A 15,715-nucleotide genomic window follows, 5' to 3' on the forward strand; every position below is an offset into this window, starting at 1 on the left:
CACACACACACACACACACACACACACACACACACACACACACACACACTAACCTCAGAGTCTGAGAGAGCAGTTAAGGCAACTTAAAAAAACAACCCACGTGGCTTTGGCTTTCTGAAATATGTTATAGTGCTACCAAGAAGCGATTGTGAAAGCATCTGAAAAACGCGCAAAGTGCCTGAAAACAGTGCCTGGCAACTGAGACAGTTTGCAAGCGTGATTCAGAGGTCTGCCAAGGAAACAAAAGAAGCCTCCCTCCTCCCGGTCAGACCGCACAAGGCAACAAGAGAGGTGCTCCGGGCACTACTTATTGTCAGGTAGGCGGAAAGCAGAAGTCTGTGCACGAGCGGTACATACTAGGGATCGCCCTCCAGCAGGGACGGGGCCACGGAGTTTCCATTGGTTGGGGAACCGCCCAGCTTTAGTTTTTGCAGATATTCGGCATGCACGGGCTTGTGGCACTGGAGAACCTTGATCGCATCTTCGACTTTGAACCACTCTCGCTTCCTCCCAATGTTAACCGAATCTTCCCAATCCTCCAGAATCTCAGTGACAGTCAGTACATACACGTATGTTCTGTGCTTGCGATCTTGGTTCTGCTCGAAAATGCCCAGGAGCCGGCCTAACTTCCCCTTGACTCCCGCCTCTTCAAACACCTCGCGGACGGCCGCACCGCCCGGCTCCTCCTCGGGCTCCATGCCCCCGCCCGGCACGATCCAGCGGTCCGGGTACCGACTGCTACTCACTAACAGCACCTCGTCCTCGCGCTCGCTCCGGAAGCACAGGCACGCCGCCCGCTTCTTGAACCCCTCCGGGTCGTAGGTCCGCGTCTGGTTCGGCTTGCACTTCATCTTCGAGGCCGTCCGCCGCCGCTCAGCTCCCCGCCGCCGCCGGGTCGAGGGGCTCCAAGGTGCTGCGGAGAGAAAGAGCCGGAAGGAGGGGCAGAGAGTGAGAGAGAGAGAGGCGCCTCAGCCCACGAGCCCCGGGAGCTCAGGGAAGATAAGGCCGGGGCGGGGACGGGGGCGGGGGCGCGCGAGGTACGTCAGTCGGTCCGTCCCCTGCGTGGCCGGGGGTCCCGGGCACAGACGCCTGAGTGGAGGAGGCGCCGCCCCCGCCCCCGTCCCCGCCTCCGCCCCGAGCCCGCCACTCCGCGAGGAGCCCACTCGCGTCTCCGGTGCGCGTCTCCGTCCGTCCCTCCTTCTCTCCTCAGCCGCCGGGACCAAGGCTGAGCGAGGTGATGCGCATTCGCGCGCGCGTCCGCGTCCCCAGGCACGTGCGCGTTCCCGTCGGAGGGCGGGGGGCGGGGGTCTCGCGGCTCCCACAGCGCCAGGCGCCTCTGGCGCAGCGCGCAGGCGCCTGGCACTTCTCCGGCTGGGACTGTCAGTCCCCCAGGGTGAAATGCACCGCATTGTGACTTGGGCCAGCTTGTTTCCACGTGTGCCTTTGACCCAGACGTGGCTGTGGCGCGGCCGGACGTTTCTCTTCACCCTCTCCATCAGGTCTCAGGAAACACACACGCAATCATTTTACACACAGGAGCACAAGACCAATGGTCAGGTGCATAAGGTCGTAGTCATCTCCCACAATGAAGAGTACCGGCTTACTTATAGGAAGGCCTCGGTTTTGTCAAGATGATCCTAGGTATCCTTGGGCGAAAGAGTACTGAATCGTTGCTGAGTCATTTCGTGCAGTTTTGTTTTTTCAACAGGTTCTTCACTTCACCAGGCATCTTGGCACAGTCCATGACTGAACAGCTTTCTTGAACCTACCCCTATTGCCATCTTACCTAACCTCTGGTCCCTGGTTTCCTCATCAGTAAACTCCTCACCTACTTGGTTCAGACCTTTGCACTTTAGGTCATATTCACCCAACAGCTGGAGAGCCACCCAAAGCAGTGTTTTACTCAATCCCAGGAATCTCTCCGCTTCACACACTCCACACGTCTCTCTCTTTCTCATTGGGAAGCACTGGTTGAGGTTTTGGGAAACATGCCTCTGGCAGTCCCTTCATATTTTACATGTTGAGTTTCAGAAGCCTCCTGGCCTGGACTCCAGCAGGGCCACCTGGTGATCTCTCACCTGTGTCTGCTGCTGCTGCTGCTGCTAAGTAGCTTCAGTTGTGTCCGACTCTGTGCGACCCCATAGACGGCAGCCAACCAGGCTCCCCCGTCCTTGGGATTCTCCAGGCAAGAACACTGGAGTGGGTTGCCATTTCCTTCTCCAATGCATGCGTGCATGCTAAGTCGCTTCAGCCGTGTCCCACTCTGTGTGACCCCATGGACAGGAGCCCACCAGGCTCCTCTGTCCATGGGATTCTCTAAGGCAAGAATACTGGAGTGCGTCTAGCCATCCTATACCCTTGGCCAAGAAGTGGCCTCCCCACAACCCCAGATATAACAACCTAAAGCTTCCCCCCTCCATTTTATTTCTTCTTATTCTTTCCCTGCTCTCACAGTAACCTTATGGAGAAGACCTCTGATGTCCCCCACATTTTGCCTTATTGCAACTTAGGCATCTTTGTCTCTCTTACCTGCAGACACTCTGCTGGCATCAGGCAAGCTGGATCATGACAACTCACTTTTCCAAGGAAATAATCCATTTCTCAAGGGGCAACTGAATCGGAAAGGTATGTGGAAAAGGTTATGAAACATACAGTCTGGTTTTTAAATAGCAAGTTTGTTCAGATTCCCAGGGTCTGTTCCACTCCATGTATACCCAAATAGCCCATAAAAATGGTTCTGTTCCTGGTGGCAAGACTACCCTCACTATCTTGAGCATAATATGACAAAGGTATGTGGGCATGAAAGAACAAAACTGTAGGAAGAAAAAGATAGAGATATACAGAGAATCACCTGAACCAATAGCCATACTACTGCTAATGACCATATTTCAATGATATATGGATGATCAAAGAACATTTTTGGAATGCAACATACCATGACCTAAAACAAACTAGGAGGACTTCCTGGAGATCCAGCGGTTAGGACTCTGCACTTCAAAGCAGGAGGCACTAGTTGGATCCCTGCTCAGGAAAGTTTCCTATGCTGCATGGTAGGACTTCCACCCCACCGCCCCCCCCAAAAAAAACTACACTAGGAAAATATATAAATTTCAGCAAGATGCATTCCTTAGTGTGTTCATACTCCCAATTAAAAAAATAAAACAAAATCTATCATAATCAGAATCTAGGCAAATATATCAATTATCACCCATATTATTACATATCATTTTAAATTTTCTTTCCCACATAATTAGATCGTAAAGAGAAAAATGCCTGCCATTTTGGTAAAGAAGACAAAATACTCTTTTTTCCAGATAGTAGGAATATATTCTTGGGAAACATCTGAGAAACGATGTAAAAATAAACTTCTTTAATTGAGAGAAATTACTAAATGTTAAAGTTAAAAATCCCAAGAGCTTTCATGTATGCCAGCAATAAGCCTGTAGAAAATAGAATGGGTAAATGATGACCTCACAGTAGTAGTATCAACCACTCCAAAGTAAATGAAACACCAAGGAATCCTAAGCATAGGGTTAGGACATTGTAGTAGAAAATGATAAAACTCATACTCAACCTTAAAAGATATTTGAGTAAATCAGGAGGCACTTTAGCAAAGTTGGGAGATTGGGCTTGTGTCTACAGGGATTATTATTATTCATTTCTTGCTCAGTACTTTCTTGTTTTCAGTCACTTAGTCGTGTCGTGACTCTCTGGGACCCCATGGACTGCAGTATGCCAGGCTTCCCTGTCCTTCACTATCTGCTTAGGACTGGAAAGTGTTAGTCCCTCAGTCGTGTCCTGCCAACTCCTCTGTCCATGGGATTCTCCAGGCAAGAATACTGGAATGGGTTCCATTTCCTTCTCGTGTCTGCAGGGAGGTGTGGAGCAAACAGGCTGCAGTTACATCACAGGTCTGCTTCACAATTGCCAAGTCCTATCTCCTTGTCTTACCAGAGGTGCCGTTTTATAGTCTATTCCACCATTCCCACTTCAGATGACACCCATGCAATATGTCTATGCTGGGGGTGGGGCATAGTTATTGGAAGCTAGAGGAAAGGCAACATTATATTATGGAAGGAGGTAGAGAGTCAATTCTACTGGCAAAGTCATAGCTTGTTTCTGGATAAAGAGATCCACAAGGTGCAGGTTTAGTACACTGCCAAGGATATTTACAAATTAGTTTTTTTCCCCTGATTTTCATAAAATAATTGTATTTTCCACCTGTTAAAACAATAGGGCAAGGCAGTTTTGACTTTTTCTACACAAGAGTAGAAATCTTTTTGGAAAGACTAGCACTCCACTGCGTGGTTTATCTATAGTTCAGTGCTGCTGCACTGATGAGCAGGGTTGTTTTCTGAGCCACTGTAGTAGTAGACTGTTACGGTGACAGCTGTGATCCGTGCATGCTTCCCACATTGTCTTAGCCTTGGCGATGGAGCTTGCTTTGTCTGATGGGACAACAGCATGTGTGAAGCAAGCAGAGAGTTGAAAAGTGCTTGTGCACTGGGGTTTGCCCTCTCTTGCTGTTCTTGAAACAAGATGATAGCAATGTGAAGAAGCCTGGGCTAGGTGAATGATGCGAGATCCATGGTCCATGCATCGCTTTCACCCTAGCTGCCAGAGAATCATTTACCAGAAGTGTGGGTGAGACCATCCTATACCATCCAGCCCCCAGCAGAGCCAGTTAGCTAACAGAGCACTGACCACGAATGCATTAAGCCAGCCTTCTGAGAGCAGCAGGACTGCTCAGCTGAGCCCAGCTGAACTCATTGAGCTGCAGAATTGTGAGCAAAAGAACCAGTTGTGAAAATTGTGGGGTGCATCAAGAGCTAGCTGACACAACCATTAACTGCCATCCATCAAATTCCAACCAAAACTAAAGAGAAAATGTATATTTCCTAGTAGAATTTCACCTCTTTAGAAGAGATTGACATTGAACTGAGTCAGACCTTGACTCTGACTCCAAAGGAAATCTTCCCTTCACTATGACAGATTGCACGTGTGCTGAGATTGCTGAGATGCACACACAGTACATGTCGTTCCTTATGGTACAGACTTTTTCCTCTCTTATTTTTTTTTTTCTACCTGGGTGATCCAGGCACCCAGGAGACCATAGCTTCTATGTAATGTTCTAAAACTGAGAAGATCTGCCCTGAGAGCAACAGGTCAGGGATACATACTTCTGCACTTTTTCTGAGTTAGGAAGGAGCAGGCAGATTGGAAAGGGAGAGCAAGATCAGAAACATGATCCTGCACAGTTGGGCACCTCTCTTGGTGAGATGGGCATGGAACCTAGAGTTGTCTCTTTTGTGATTAAATTTAAGTGGAATGCAATTCTAAGAGGGAGGAGTTCTCCAGAACAGATGTCAGCTCAGATGGAGACTATTTCAGACCTTCTCAGAGCTTTATGGCATTCACAGCCAGTTCCAGCTTTCAGGAGAGTTACCACCCGTACCTGCAAGGATTTGTAGATGTATTAAAGGGAAGCAGAGTTGGGGAATGTGATTTTAGTCAGTGAGTGGGGAAAATTGGTGTTTTGTTAACCAAATGCCCTAGAATTTAAATCTCGCTCTCTCACTAGCTGTACAGTCTTAAATCAGTGAATGAATATCTTGGACCTTGATCGTTCTCATCTGTAAAATGGGGATAATGAAAGTACCTTCCTCATTAATTTCTCCCTCCCGCAAAGGCTTTCCTGACCATTACTCACTCATCTCTTATACTGTGATTAAATTACCCTCCTCCTTTTTGCCAGGCTCCCTTGACTTGAATTCTGTCATGGTTTTAATCAGGGAGCGCTGTGATGATCTGTCTGCATGTTTGAAAAAAATGTAAAGGCTAGGGGCCAGCCAGATACATACCTGTTCCCCGACTCAGCACAGTGACCAGAACTTGGCATCAGCAGGGATTCAAAATATATTGATTGAGTGAAAGAGTGTGACAAAGGCTAGTTGGATCATGAAGGATGGTTCTCATTTCACCTAATAATTGTTTATTCCAAATATAAAATGAGAGATGAGTGAACAGGCAACTCCGTACGTGGCTTTTCATGTGGGGAGGCTTCGTTGTGTTCCTTGCATTCTCTCTTTTTCCCTGAAACACAGAGAGGGGCTATAGTAGGTCATTCAGTAGAAACTTCTCAAACACCAAGTGATTAGAGCAAAACAGTGCCTCCCTAGTCTTTCTCTTTGATTAATCAACGAACCGTGGGGATAAAAACAAGACTTCTAAGTTTGTGATTTTGTGAGTAACAGCACACGTGTGAACGATCAAGGGTGTGAGCGCAAAGGTCAAAGGAGATCAAGTCCAGGTGAGTGTTTCTGCTCTCTCAAAGAGGCCGCAAGCACTCTTTGATTCCTTCTGCTACTTTGGTCACTCCCTCTGGTTCCCTGACTGCAGTGTCCCCGTCTTTCACCGATACTGTCCTCTCTACCGACCTAAATTCAGCACCCAAACCCTTGCTAGTGCTGTCTCGTTCATGCCGCAGGGTCAAATGCTAATCACTAAGAGAGGTGTTTGAGGTCCTATTGGATCTGACCCTGTCTCCTCTCTGGCTGTACCCCCACCAGCCTCCCTTCAGTCACTCAGCTCCAGGTCAGCTGGGCTCTGCATTTTCTGGGTCATGTCAGCTAGGCTCCCTCCTCAGGGCCTTTGTCCCAGCTCTTCCCTTTACCTGCATGCTCCTCACCCACATCTGCCTGACTGACTTCCTCACTTCCATGGAGACCGTGCTCAGTTCTTACCTGCTTTCTCTGTGAGGGCTACCCAGGCCACTGGACAGTATATCGGCAAGTGCACCCACCTTTCTCACCGTCAACCCTATCTCTCATCCCCTTTATCTTGCCCTACATTGTCCTTTAGGTACAACACTTATCACCTAACAGACTCTTGTTTACTTCTTTGTCATGTTGTACTTATCTCTGTCCTCCCCCATAGTTTCCAGCTGCAAGGTCCTTGATCTTAGAGATCTTTCTCTCTTGCTCACTGGTCAATCTCCACCAGCTCAGAACATTACTGAGAACACACTGTAGTCACGCAGATGATATCAGTTTATGTACTGAATGTATCTGCCTCCCTTGGTACATTGTGATACCCTTGAGGGCACGGGCCATGTTTGTCTTTGTCAAACCATGGGTCTTTGTCAGTCCACGGTCCAGCAAACTTTCTGATACAGCTGGAGAGACACTACTGAATATTCACTGAATTAATGCATTAATTTGTGAAAGTGGCACTAATAGAGAAAAGATCCTGTTTCCAAACTGCATTTCTTCCAGTAGGCACCATCTGTGTGAGAACCATGGACGTATCAGCGCCATGCAAACTCTGCTAGTCAGTGCGGCCAGATGTCTGACTCATTTTCTGTGAAAGTCTCGTAGGCTAGCACTCGGCTTACTACCCAGCCTGACTTAGGGTGGCATTTCTGGAACTCAGGCCTTCGTCATCTGAATAGACTTTGCTTTCGCTGTGCAGAACATGCGGCAATTTACATATTTTCTTCTAATAAAATTGTATCTTTGAGAATAAAAGGTAATCATATAATGAAACATGGTGAGTGCAAAAGAAGGTAATGTACTAGTTGAAGGAAAGTTGAGACGACTGTGGAGTAATAGTACACACAAAGATCGGCACCAAGCTAGGCTCTCCATGGATCTTCTGTAGTTGAATCCTAATAAAAACCCTCAAGAGGTAATACTGTCGTTCCCATTTCACAAGGGAGAATATTGAGACCATGGACATTCTGTGAGTTGCCTGTGATCTGGCAGTAGATAGCCCAATGAGAGCCCAATTCAGGGCTCATTGGTGATCACACCTCAGAGTGAGTACAGCATAGACAGTTGTTGTTGTTTAGTCACTTAGGTGTCTGAATCTTTTGTGAGCAAATTTACTATAGCCCACTAGAATCCTTGTCTATGGGATGTCCCAGGCAAGAATACTGGAGTGTATTGCCATTTCCTTCTCCAGATGATCTTCCGGGCCCTGGGCTTGAACCCGCATCTCCTGCATTAGCAAGTGGGTTTTTTACGACTGAGCCACCAGGGAAGCCCACAGCATAGGCAGACCCCCAACACACTTAATCTGCTCTGAGCAGTCCTGTTTGGTTCCCTTCTTTTTTCACTGATTCGCTCTCCAAAGCTTTCATCCCAGCTCATATCACTTGCAGAAGTGCTTCGTCCCAGAGATTTTGCCCCAGCTCCTTTGATCAAATGTTGGTATATTCAACACTGACCCCTGCTGTGGTAGATGGAAGGTGACTGTTTTGAGTCCTTGAGAAGGAACAAAGTAACTGTTATTTATACTTCTTCATGACTTTTGATGATTGTGTATGTTGGGGAGGGTCCTTTGCTGGGGAGCTAGTTTCCTTGTGTGAGAATCATGTTCTTGGCAGGATGCCTTTTCCTTCCACAAAGACTTCAAACTGGCCCAGGAGGGAAGGTCAGGATCTTACTGATCAGTGCTGCTGTGTACCCACAGGCCTAAGCACCGCACCACGAGACCAGTTCCCTCAGTAGCAACACAGATCTCTCAGGGTTACCAAGCTGTTCTGCACATTTCACAGGCTCCTTTGATTAAGACAACAAGTGAGATCTGGAGTCAAAATTGGGATCAGGAAAATGGCCACAGCCTTCCAGGACCTCAGTAAAATCTGCCTGTTCTGGGACAATGCACATTAGTGAGCAGCATGGTAGAGGGGCTCTGACCATGGGTTCTGAGCCAGGCATCATTGTCTGGAATTCGAGATTAGTAGACAATGGCTCCCCTTTACTTTTTTCCCCATCTTTTTCTCGGGTATTTATTTCAGGGCACATTTGAAAATCAGTGGTTTTGTTAGCAGTTTTCATAAAATAGAAGATCTCCTAGCAGAGGACACCAATTAGACTCTTAGTTTCTAAACTTCATTTTAACATTGATCAGATTGCTTTTAGTACCAGGCTACACCTCACAGGAAAGCTCCTTGACTTGTTGCTTTGGATAAATCTTCTGATGTGTGTAATTCCCAGAGTTCTTGTAAAGGAATCCTATTTCTCTTGTTGCTGTTTCCTAACTACATATCAGAAGAGATGATAGAATCTCTTTGGGGGCTACTGCAGGTCAACTATTTTCATAACTCACTGACAGTTTTCATAAAATCCCTGTAGCATAAGTACCATTATTCCAGTGTCATAAATCAGGGAATTAAGGCCTGGGAGGATAGATGCCTTGCTCATCACATAGTGAGGAAGTGGCAGAGTTGGGATTTAGAACTCCTGTCACAATCCATTGTCTGCATATCTCCACAATTTAAAAAAGTATTTGAAGAACATTCTTGTGTTTTTGAGAGTCACCAATGTAAATTGGAAAATTCTATACTGTTTCTCTATCTCATCATTCTGTTTATTTTTAGAGTCTTTCTCATGACAAATAGTACTTTCCTTTACAGCCAGTATTAAGCTTATAACATTATACTTGGGGGTGGCAGACGTGGAAAGGCATATACATGACTCAGTTCTGGAAAGTGTTGCTTTTCGCCATACTGTGGGCTAAAAACTGTGCCATATACTGTGTAGAGGCACATGGAGAAAAGAGCCAGTTCTTGTCCTCCAAAATCTCCTGAGTTTCTAGAAGAGTTTGTGTGGCACCTGATACTCATCAACCACAGGTGTGCTACCTGTGTAGAAAGTGTCTACTGTACTATCCCCAGGTTGTGAATGGATGTTTTTGGTGTTAAAGTTTCAGTATGAAAGAGTCGCATTCAACAAACCTTCAGCAATGCCTAAGATGTTTCCTGCAGTGTATGTCCTACATGATAAGCAAAGGGCAAAGCAACCATGGTGCCAGCCCTTAGGATCTCACAGGAAAACAAACCAAAAAAGAAGTGTACTTTCTGAATTAGAAGTATCCACGAAGTACATGTACAGTGCAAGATGGGAAAAGAGGAAGAGGAGACAAAGATTGGGGCTGAGAATGAAGAGAGGCAGTAGGGTCAGAAGTCAGATCATATTATGACTGTGAACACTAAGGCCTGTATTGGAAAATTCCACTGTTTGCGGGGGGATGCAATTCCTTAATCCTGAATATTTGTGATTTTCAACAGAACAATTAAATAATCACATTACCAACCTTAACAGTACAGTTCAATTGCTACGTTGTGTCTGACTCATTGTGACCCAGTGGACTGCAGCACGCCAGGTTTCCCTGTCCATCACCAGCTCCCAGAGCTTGCTCAAACTCATGTCGATCGAGTTGGTGATGCCATCCAACCATCTTATCCTCTGTCGTCCCTTTCTTATTATATTCTCATATCAGCCTTATATTCACTAATTAGTCTCTCCAGTTATGTTTTTTTAATGATTTTTATGTTTCTGTCATTTTTGTATTTGCGAAGCCTTGTATTTTCAAAGGCTCCCATCGTGAGGACATTTCAGAAACAGAGATTGTTAGAAGGACCAACAATGATGATAAGTCCAGGAAGTTGCTGGTACATTGGTAGTCGAGGCTCCTGAGTACAGGGAGCTGTTGTAAAAGTCAGGAAATTCATATGTTTCACACTCCATGGTAGGCTCTGGGTTTAGATGTATCAGGCAATCTGATCCAGCTCTCTTAGTACAGAAAATCATGCAAGCACATCTTAACCCCAGTGGTCTGGAAAGATTTGTCAGGATTGTTGATGGAGGAGGTGTCTTACCTGCACACAAACACACAGACACACACTCACACACAGTTAATAAATTATAATTCTTAAACCCAGCTAGGATCACAGAGTTTTGGAGCCAGTCTGTCTGCCTCTAAAGCCTCAAAGAATGTCTATGACATTAAACCCTTTTTCATAATAATTTGTTTCAATTTAATTGAGAACTATTACCTGCAGTTCCCCTGACTGTGCTTGCCTGTTTTTGCCCTGCAGAGAGACTGGGAACTGAATGTTCTTCTTTATCTAAAGGGCAGGGACTGAGTGGGCAGCTCCTGCACCCAAGCCCTTCATGCTGAGTATGGCCCCATCTGACCTCCATGTGACCTCATGTTGCTGTCCCACTGCAGGCTGCCTGTTCTTGCCTCTATATTGTAATTAGTCTTCACTACAATTAGAGTTAGAATTCTCTGCACTGTGACTTTAGTGATGCTTATTTTAATTGGCACCTTTGAGGTACGTGTGATTATCACTGGGCCAGAAATGATTCCTTAACCTTCCCAGTAGATTGGATAATGCAGAGAATTACCTTATGCTCAACAGATTCAATACAGTAATAACTTAAATTCCGGTGATCAGTTTTCAATTGCTGCACAGCAGATTGCCTCGAATTTGGCAGCTTAAACCAACACATATTTATTATTCCCTGGTTCCCATAGGTAATTCATGCTGCATGGATCAAGTGAGTTCTCTGCTTAGGGTCTTATGAGGCTGAAATCAAGGTGTCAGTGGGGCTGGAATCTTACTGGGAGACGCTGGGGAAGAAGCAGCTTCCAAGCTCATCCAAGTGATTGGCAGAATCCATCTCCTGTGGTGGCGGGACTGAACTGTATCTTTGCTTGATGTTGTTAGAGCTGCTCGCAGATTCTAGAGGCTGCCTTTATTTCTCATCATATAGTTCCCTCCATCTTCAAGCAAATGAAAGTGAAAGTTGCTCAGTTGTGTCAGACTCTTTGCGACCCCATGGACTATACAGTCCATGGAATTCTCCAGGCCAGAATACTGGAGTGGGTATCCTTTCTCTTCTCTAGGGGATCTTCCCAACCCAGGATCAAACCCAGGTCTCCCACATTGCGGGCTGATTGTTTACCAGCTGAGCTACCAGGGAAGCCCAAGAATACTGGAGTGGGTAGCCTATCCCTTCTCCAGCGGATCTTCCTGTCCCAGAAATCAAACTGGGGTCTCCTGCATTGCAGGCGGATTCTTTACCAACAAGCTATCAGGGAAGCTCAAGCAAATGATGGCGTGTCAAAACCTTTTGCTTCAAATCTGTCTTGCTTTCCTCTGCTGCAAGCAAGGGGAAACTCTCTGCTTTTAAAGGACTCCTGTTATTAGGTTAGGCCCCTTTGGATAATTCAGGATAATCTCCCAATTAAGGTCAGTGGATTAATAACCTCAATTATAACCACACAATCCGACTAGCCATGCGGATATAACACAAATGTGCGTGTGATTCCTCCTCTAATTCACAGTACCTGGGATTATGGTGAGATATCTTGGGAGACCAGTTTTAGAATTCTGCCTACCATAGCCTTTAATCAGATAATTATTTATTAAAACCCTGTTTTGTGACCCTGATGGAGTATCTGTAAATCCTGTGATCATACTGCAGGTCTTCACTGAGTTCCATCATGTCATCATGTAGTTTTATTTGCACCAATGACTTGTATATTGGTCAGGGTTCCAGAGGAACAGAACCAATAGGATATTTAGAGAGAGAGAGAGAGGGAGAAGAGTGAAAATAATTTTTTATTAGGAACTGGCTCACATGTTTATAGAGGCTGACAAGATCCCAAGATGTGCATTCGGTAAGATGGAGACCTAGGAGAGCTGATGGTACAGTTCATCTGAATCCAAAGGGCTGAGAACCAGGAGAGCCAATAATGTAAGTTCTCGTCCAAAAGGGCTGAGATTGAGCCTCAAGAAGATGTGCTTTTTCAGTTCAAGTTCACAGGCAGGAAAAGACCAGAGTCCCACCTCAAGCAGTCAGACTTGATTCCCTCCTGCTTGAAGGAAGCTCAGCTTTTTTGTTCTATTCAGGCTTTCAACTGTTTGGTATGGGCGATTCCCATTAGAGGGCAACCTGGTTTACTCAGTCCACTTATTCCAGGGCTGATCTTATCTAAAACTCCCTCATAGACACACTCACAATAATGGATGACCTACTGTCTGGGCACTTTCTGTGGCCCAATCACGATGCAAAATATTGCACATCACTCCAGGCATCTTGACACAGTCCATAGGTTATCATTTCTTTTAAAATTCCTATTCTGTTTTAATGTAACTGCTTGGTTTCTCAGCTTCCTTGCCTATAAGAGGGAGCTCTGGATAAGTTCACTTTGTTAGTTGCATATTAACCAATTGCCTTTAAGGTATATGTGTGAAAGGGAAACACTGATCAGGAAGCAGTGTACAGTCTATACAGTAAAGGAGAATTTTGCATCATGTAACATGCAGATTTAATAATACCTAATATTTGTGAAATAGTTGCCATATATCACATCCTTTTGTATGTTTTTAAAGTGCTTTACCTCATTTGTTCAGCAAAACCCCACAAGATGCATGCCATTGTTAGTCCCATTTCCTTATGAAGAAACTGAAGCACAAAATAGTTTGTCCTAGATGACAGCTGGTAGGTAGTAGGTTCCAGGGTTGTCATCTATGGCTTCAGAACCAATGTCCTGAACTCATGAGCTTGAGCATTTAATTTATCACCCACACCAGAATGAGAGCACCATTGAAGATTATACCTCTGCTGCTGCTGCTGCTGCTAAGTTGCTTCAGTTGTATCCGACTCTGTGCAACCCCATAGATGGAAGCCCACCAGGCTCCCCCATCCCTGGGTTTCTCCAGGCAAGAATACTGGAGTGGGTTGCCATTTCCTTCTCCAATGCATGAAAGTGAAAAATGAAAGGGAAGTCGCTCAGTCGTGTCCAACTCTTAGTGACCCCATGAACTGCAGCCTACCAGGCTCCTCCATCTATGGGATTTTCCAGGCAAGAGTACTGGAGTGGGGTGCCATTGCCTTCTCCAGATTATACCTCAGTGGGCATAAAATGGAAAAAACTTAGATATATGAAGACACTGCTCACTCTGCTAGTGAAAATCCTCTGCGTTGCAAGGAGCAGAAAATTCTTTTCTAGTTTGTCTCAATGAAAAAAGGAAGTTCATGATCTCAGAGGTTTTCTAGCATCAGCATCACTGTCCCTCCCTCTGCGAGATTATTCCTGTCAACATAAAAATTGATTATTATTATTATTATTTTAAAAAACAAAAACGCAAAACAGAAAAAAACCTTTTTGCCTCCCTCCTTCTTACCTGCTCTGGGGACATTTCTCCTCCCCTTGGTAGCCAACCTCCCTTAGGGAGAGTCTACACTCACTGTCTCCAGTTCCCCCTACTCCCATTCTGTCTTAATCTCACTGTGATTGAATGTGGACACCTTCACCTGAACTGAAACTGCTCTGATCAACATAATAATCACACAATATTTCTAAGCCAAGGTCTGTGTCACAATCCCTCCTTATGTGACCTGTCTATAATTTGGGGCTGAGTTGATCACTCCTTCCACCTGGGACTACTTTCTCCCCTGGTGTATCATTTAGCATTCTCTGGAGACATGGAAACAATAGGATATATATACACAGGAAGAGCTACTTTAAAGGAATTGGCTTATGCAGTTGTGGAGACAGAGAAGTCCCCCAATCTGGTGTCTGTAAGCTGGAGTCCCAGAGAAGCTTGGTGGCTTAATTCATTTCAACTCCAGCAGCCTGAGAACCAAGAGAACTAATGAAGTAGATTCCAGTCAGGGTCTGAAGACCTGAGAAACTGCAGCACCGAGAACAGGAGAAGATCAATGTCCCAGTTCATTCAGTCAGGCAGGAAAGGCCCAGATTTTCCTTCCTCCACCTTTTTGTTCTATTCAGCATTGTTTGCCCTCACACTGGGAAGGGCAAACTTCTTTTCTGAGTCCAGTCCAAATTAAATTCAGATGTTAATTTCACCTGGAAATAGCCTTACAGACACACCCAGAAATGATGTTTAGCCAAATATTTGGATACTCCGTAATCCAGTCAAGTTGACGCATACACACCTGGGTTCCAGAACAACACTTTCCTGGTTGTTCCCCGACGTCATGTAACTGTAGCTGCTCAGTCTCCTTGGCTGGTTCTCCTCCTTTCCTTGTGTTCTCTCCATATTGACAAACCTCAGAACTGGATCCTTCTCCTCTTCTTCTCTACCTACACTCATTCCTTTTGTAATCTCATCCAGGACCGTGACTTTCTATGCCATCTATACCCTCTTCTCTCCCCAGCTTTGATATCCAACTTAGGCTCCAGAGTCTGTTGTCACTGTCCACCTGGAAGCACAAATGGATATCCAATAAACATTACATTTCAATCATGTAAAAAATGAACATATTTCATGTTAATCAATTGACCTCCATTGTTTGTCATCTCAGTTAACATTATACTTTTAGATACTCACTTAAAAATATTGGGGTCAGGGGAGTCTCTGCTGGTCCAGTGGCTAGGAGTCTGTGTTTTTAATGCAGGGGACCTGGCTTCGATCCCTGATCAGGGAACTAGATCCCACATGCCACAACTAAGAGTTTGTGTGCCCCAACTAAGGATCCCACAGGTTGTACCAAAGATTGAAAATCCTGCATGCTGCAACTAATTCATAGTGCAGCCAAATAAATAAATAAACATTAAAAAATATTGGGGTCAGTCTTACCATTATATCCATCCAAAAATCCAGTTGCTTCTGTGGTCTGAGTAGATTGAGAGTATGAAAAATTTTGCCTCTTTCACTCTTACCGCTTAATTCTAAGCCACTATAACTTTTTGCCTTGATTACTGCCACAACTTCAAAGTATTTACATGACCTACAAGTTTCTGCAAAATTTGATGTTGTGTGATTTCTCTGAAATCCAACTACATTGCCACGAAATCCCTCCATATCTACTTTAAGTAGTCACATTTAACCTGAAGGCTCTTCAACTGGCTGTTGTCTGTGTTTGAAATGTTCTTCCTCTACATATTTAAT

At 45.3% G+C, this 15,715-nt stretch overlaps 1 protein-coding gene across 1 annotated transcript; it reads right to left on the minus strand.

Moving 5' to 3' along the window:
* Window positions 1–356: 356 nt before the first annotated feature.
* LOC133051667 (diphosphoinositol polyphosphate phosphohydrolase 3-beta-like) lies at window positions 357–1,260 on the minus strand. The gene is made up of 2 exons (XM_061136256.1): window positions 1,164–1,260; window positions 357–913 (listed from the first exon to the last, which is right to left on the minus strand). Exon 2 carries the CDS (start codon window positions 849–851, stop codon window positions 357–359), a length of 495 nt encoding a protein of 164 aa, XP_060992239.1. The 5' UTR covers window positions 852–913; window positions 1,164–1,260.
* Between the last annotated feature and the right edge of the window lie 14,455 nt (window positions 1,261–15,715).

Source organism: Dama dama, chromosome X, assembly GCF_033118175.1.
Source record: "Dama dama isolate Ldn47 chromosome X, ASM3311817v1, whole genome shotgun sequence".
Taxonomy (NCBI): Eukaryota; Metazoa; Chordata; class Mammalia; order Artiodactyla; family Cervidae; genus Dama; species Dama dama.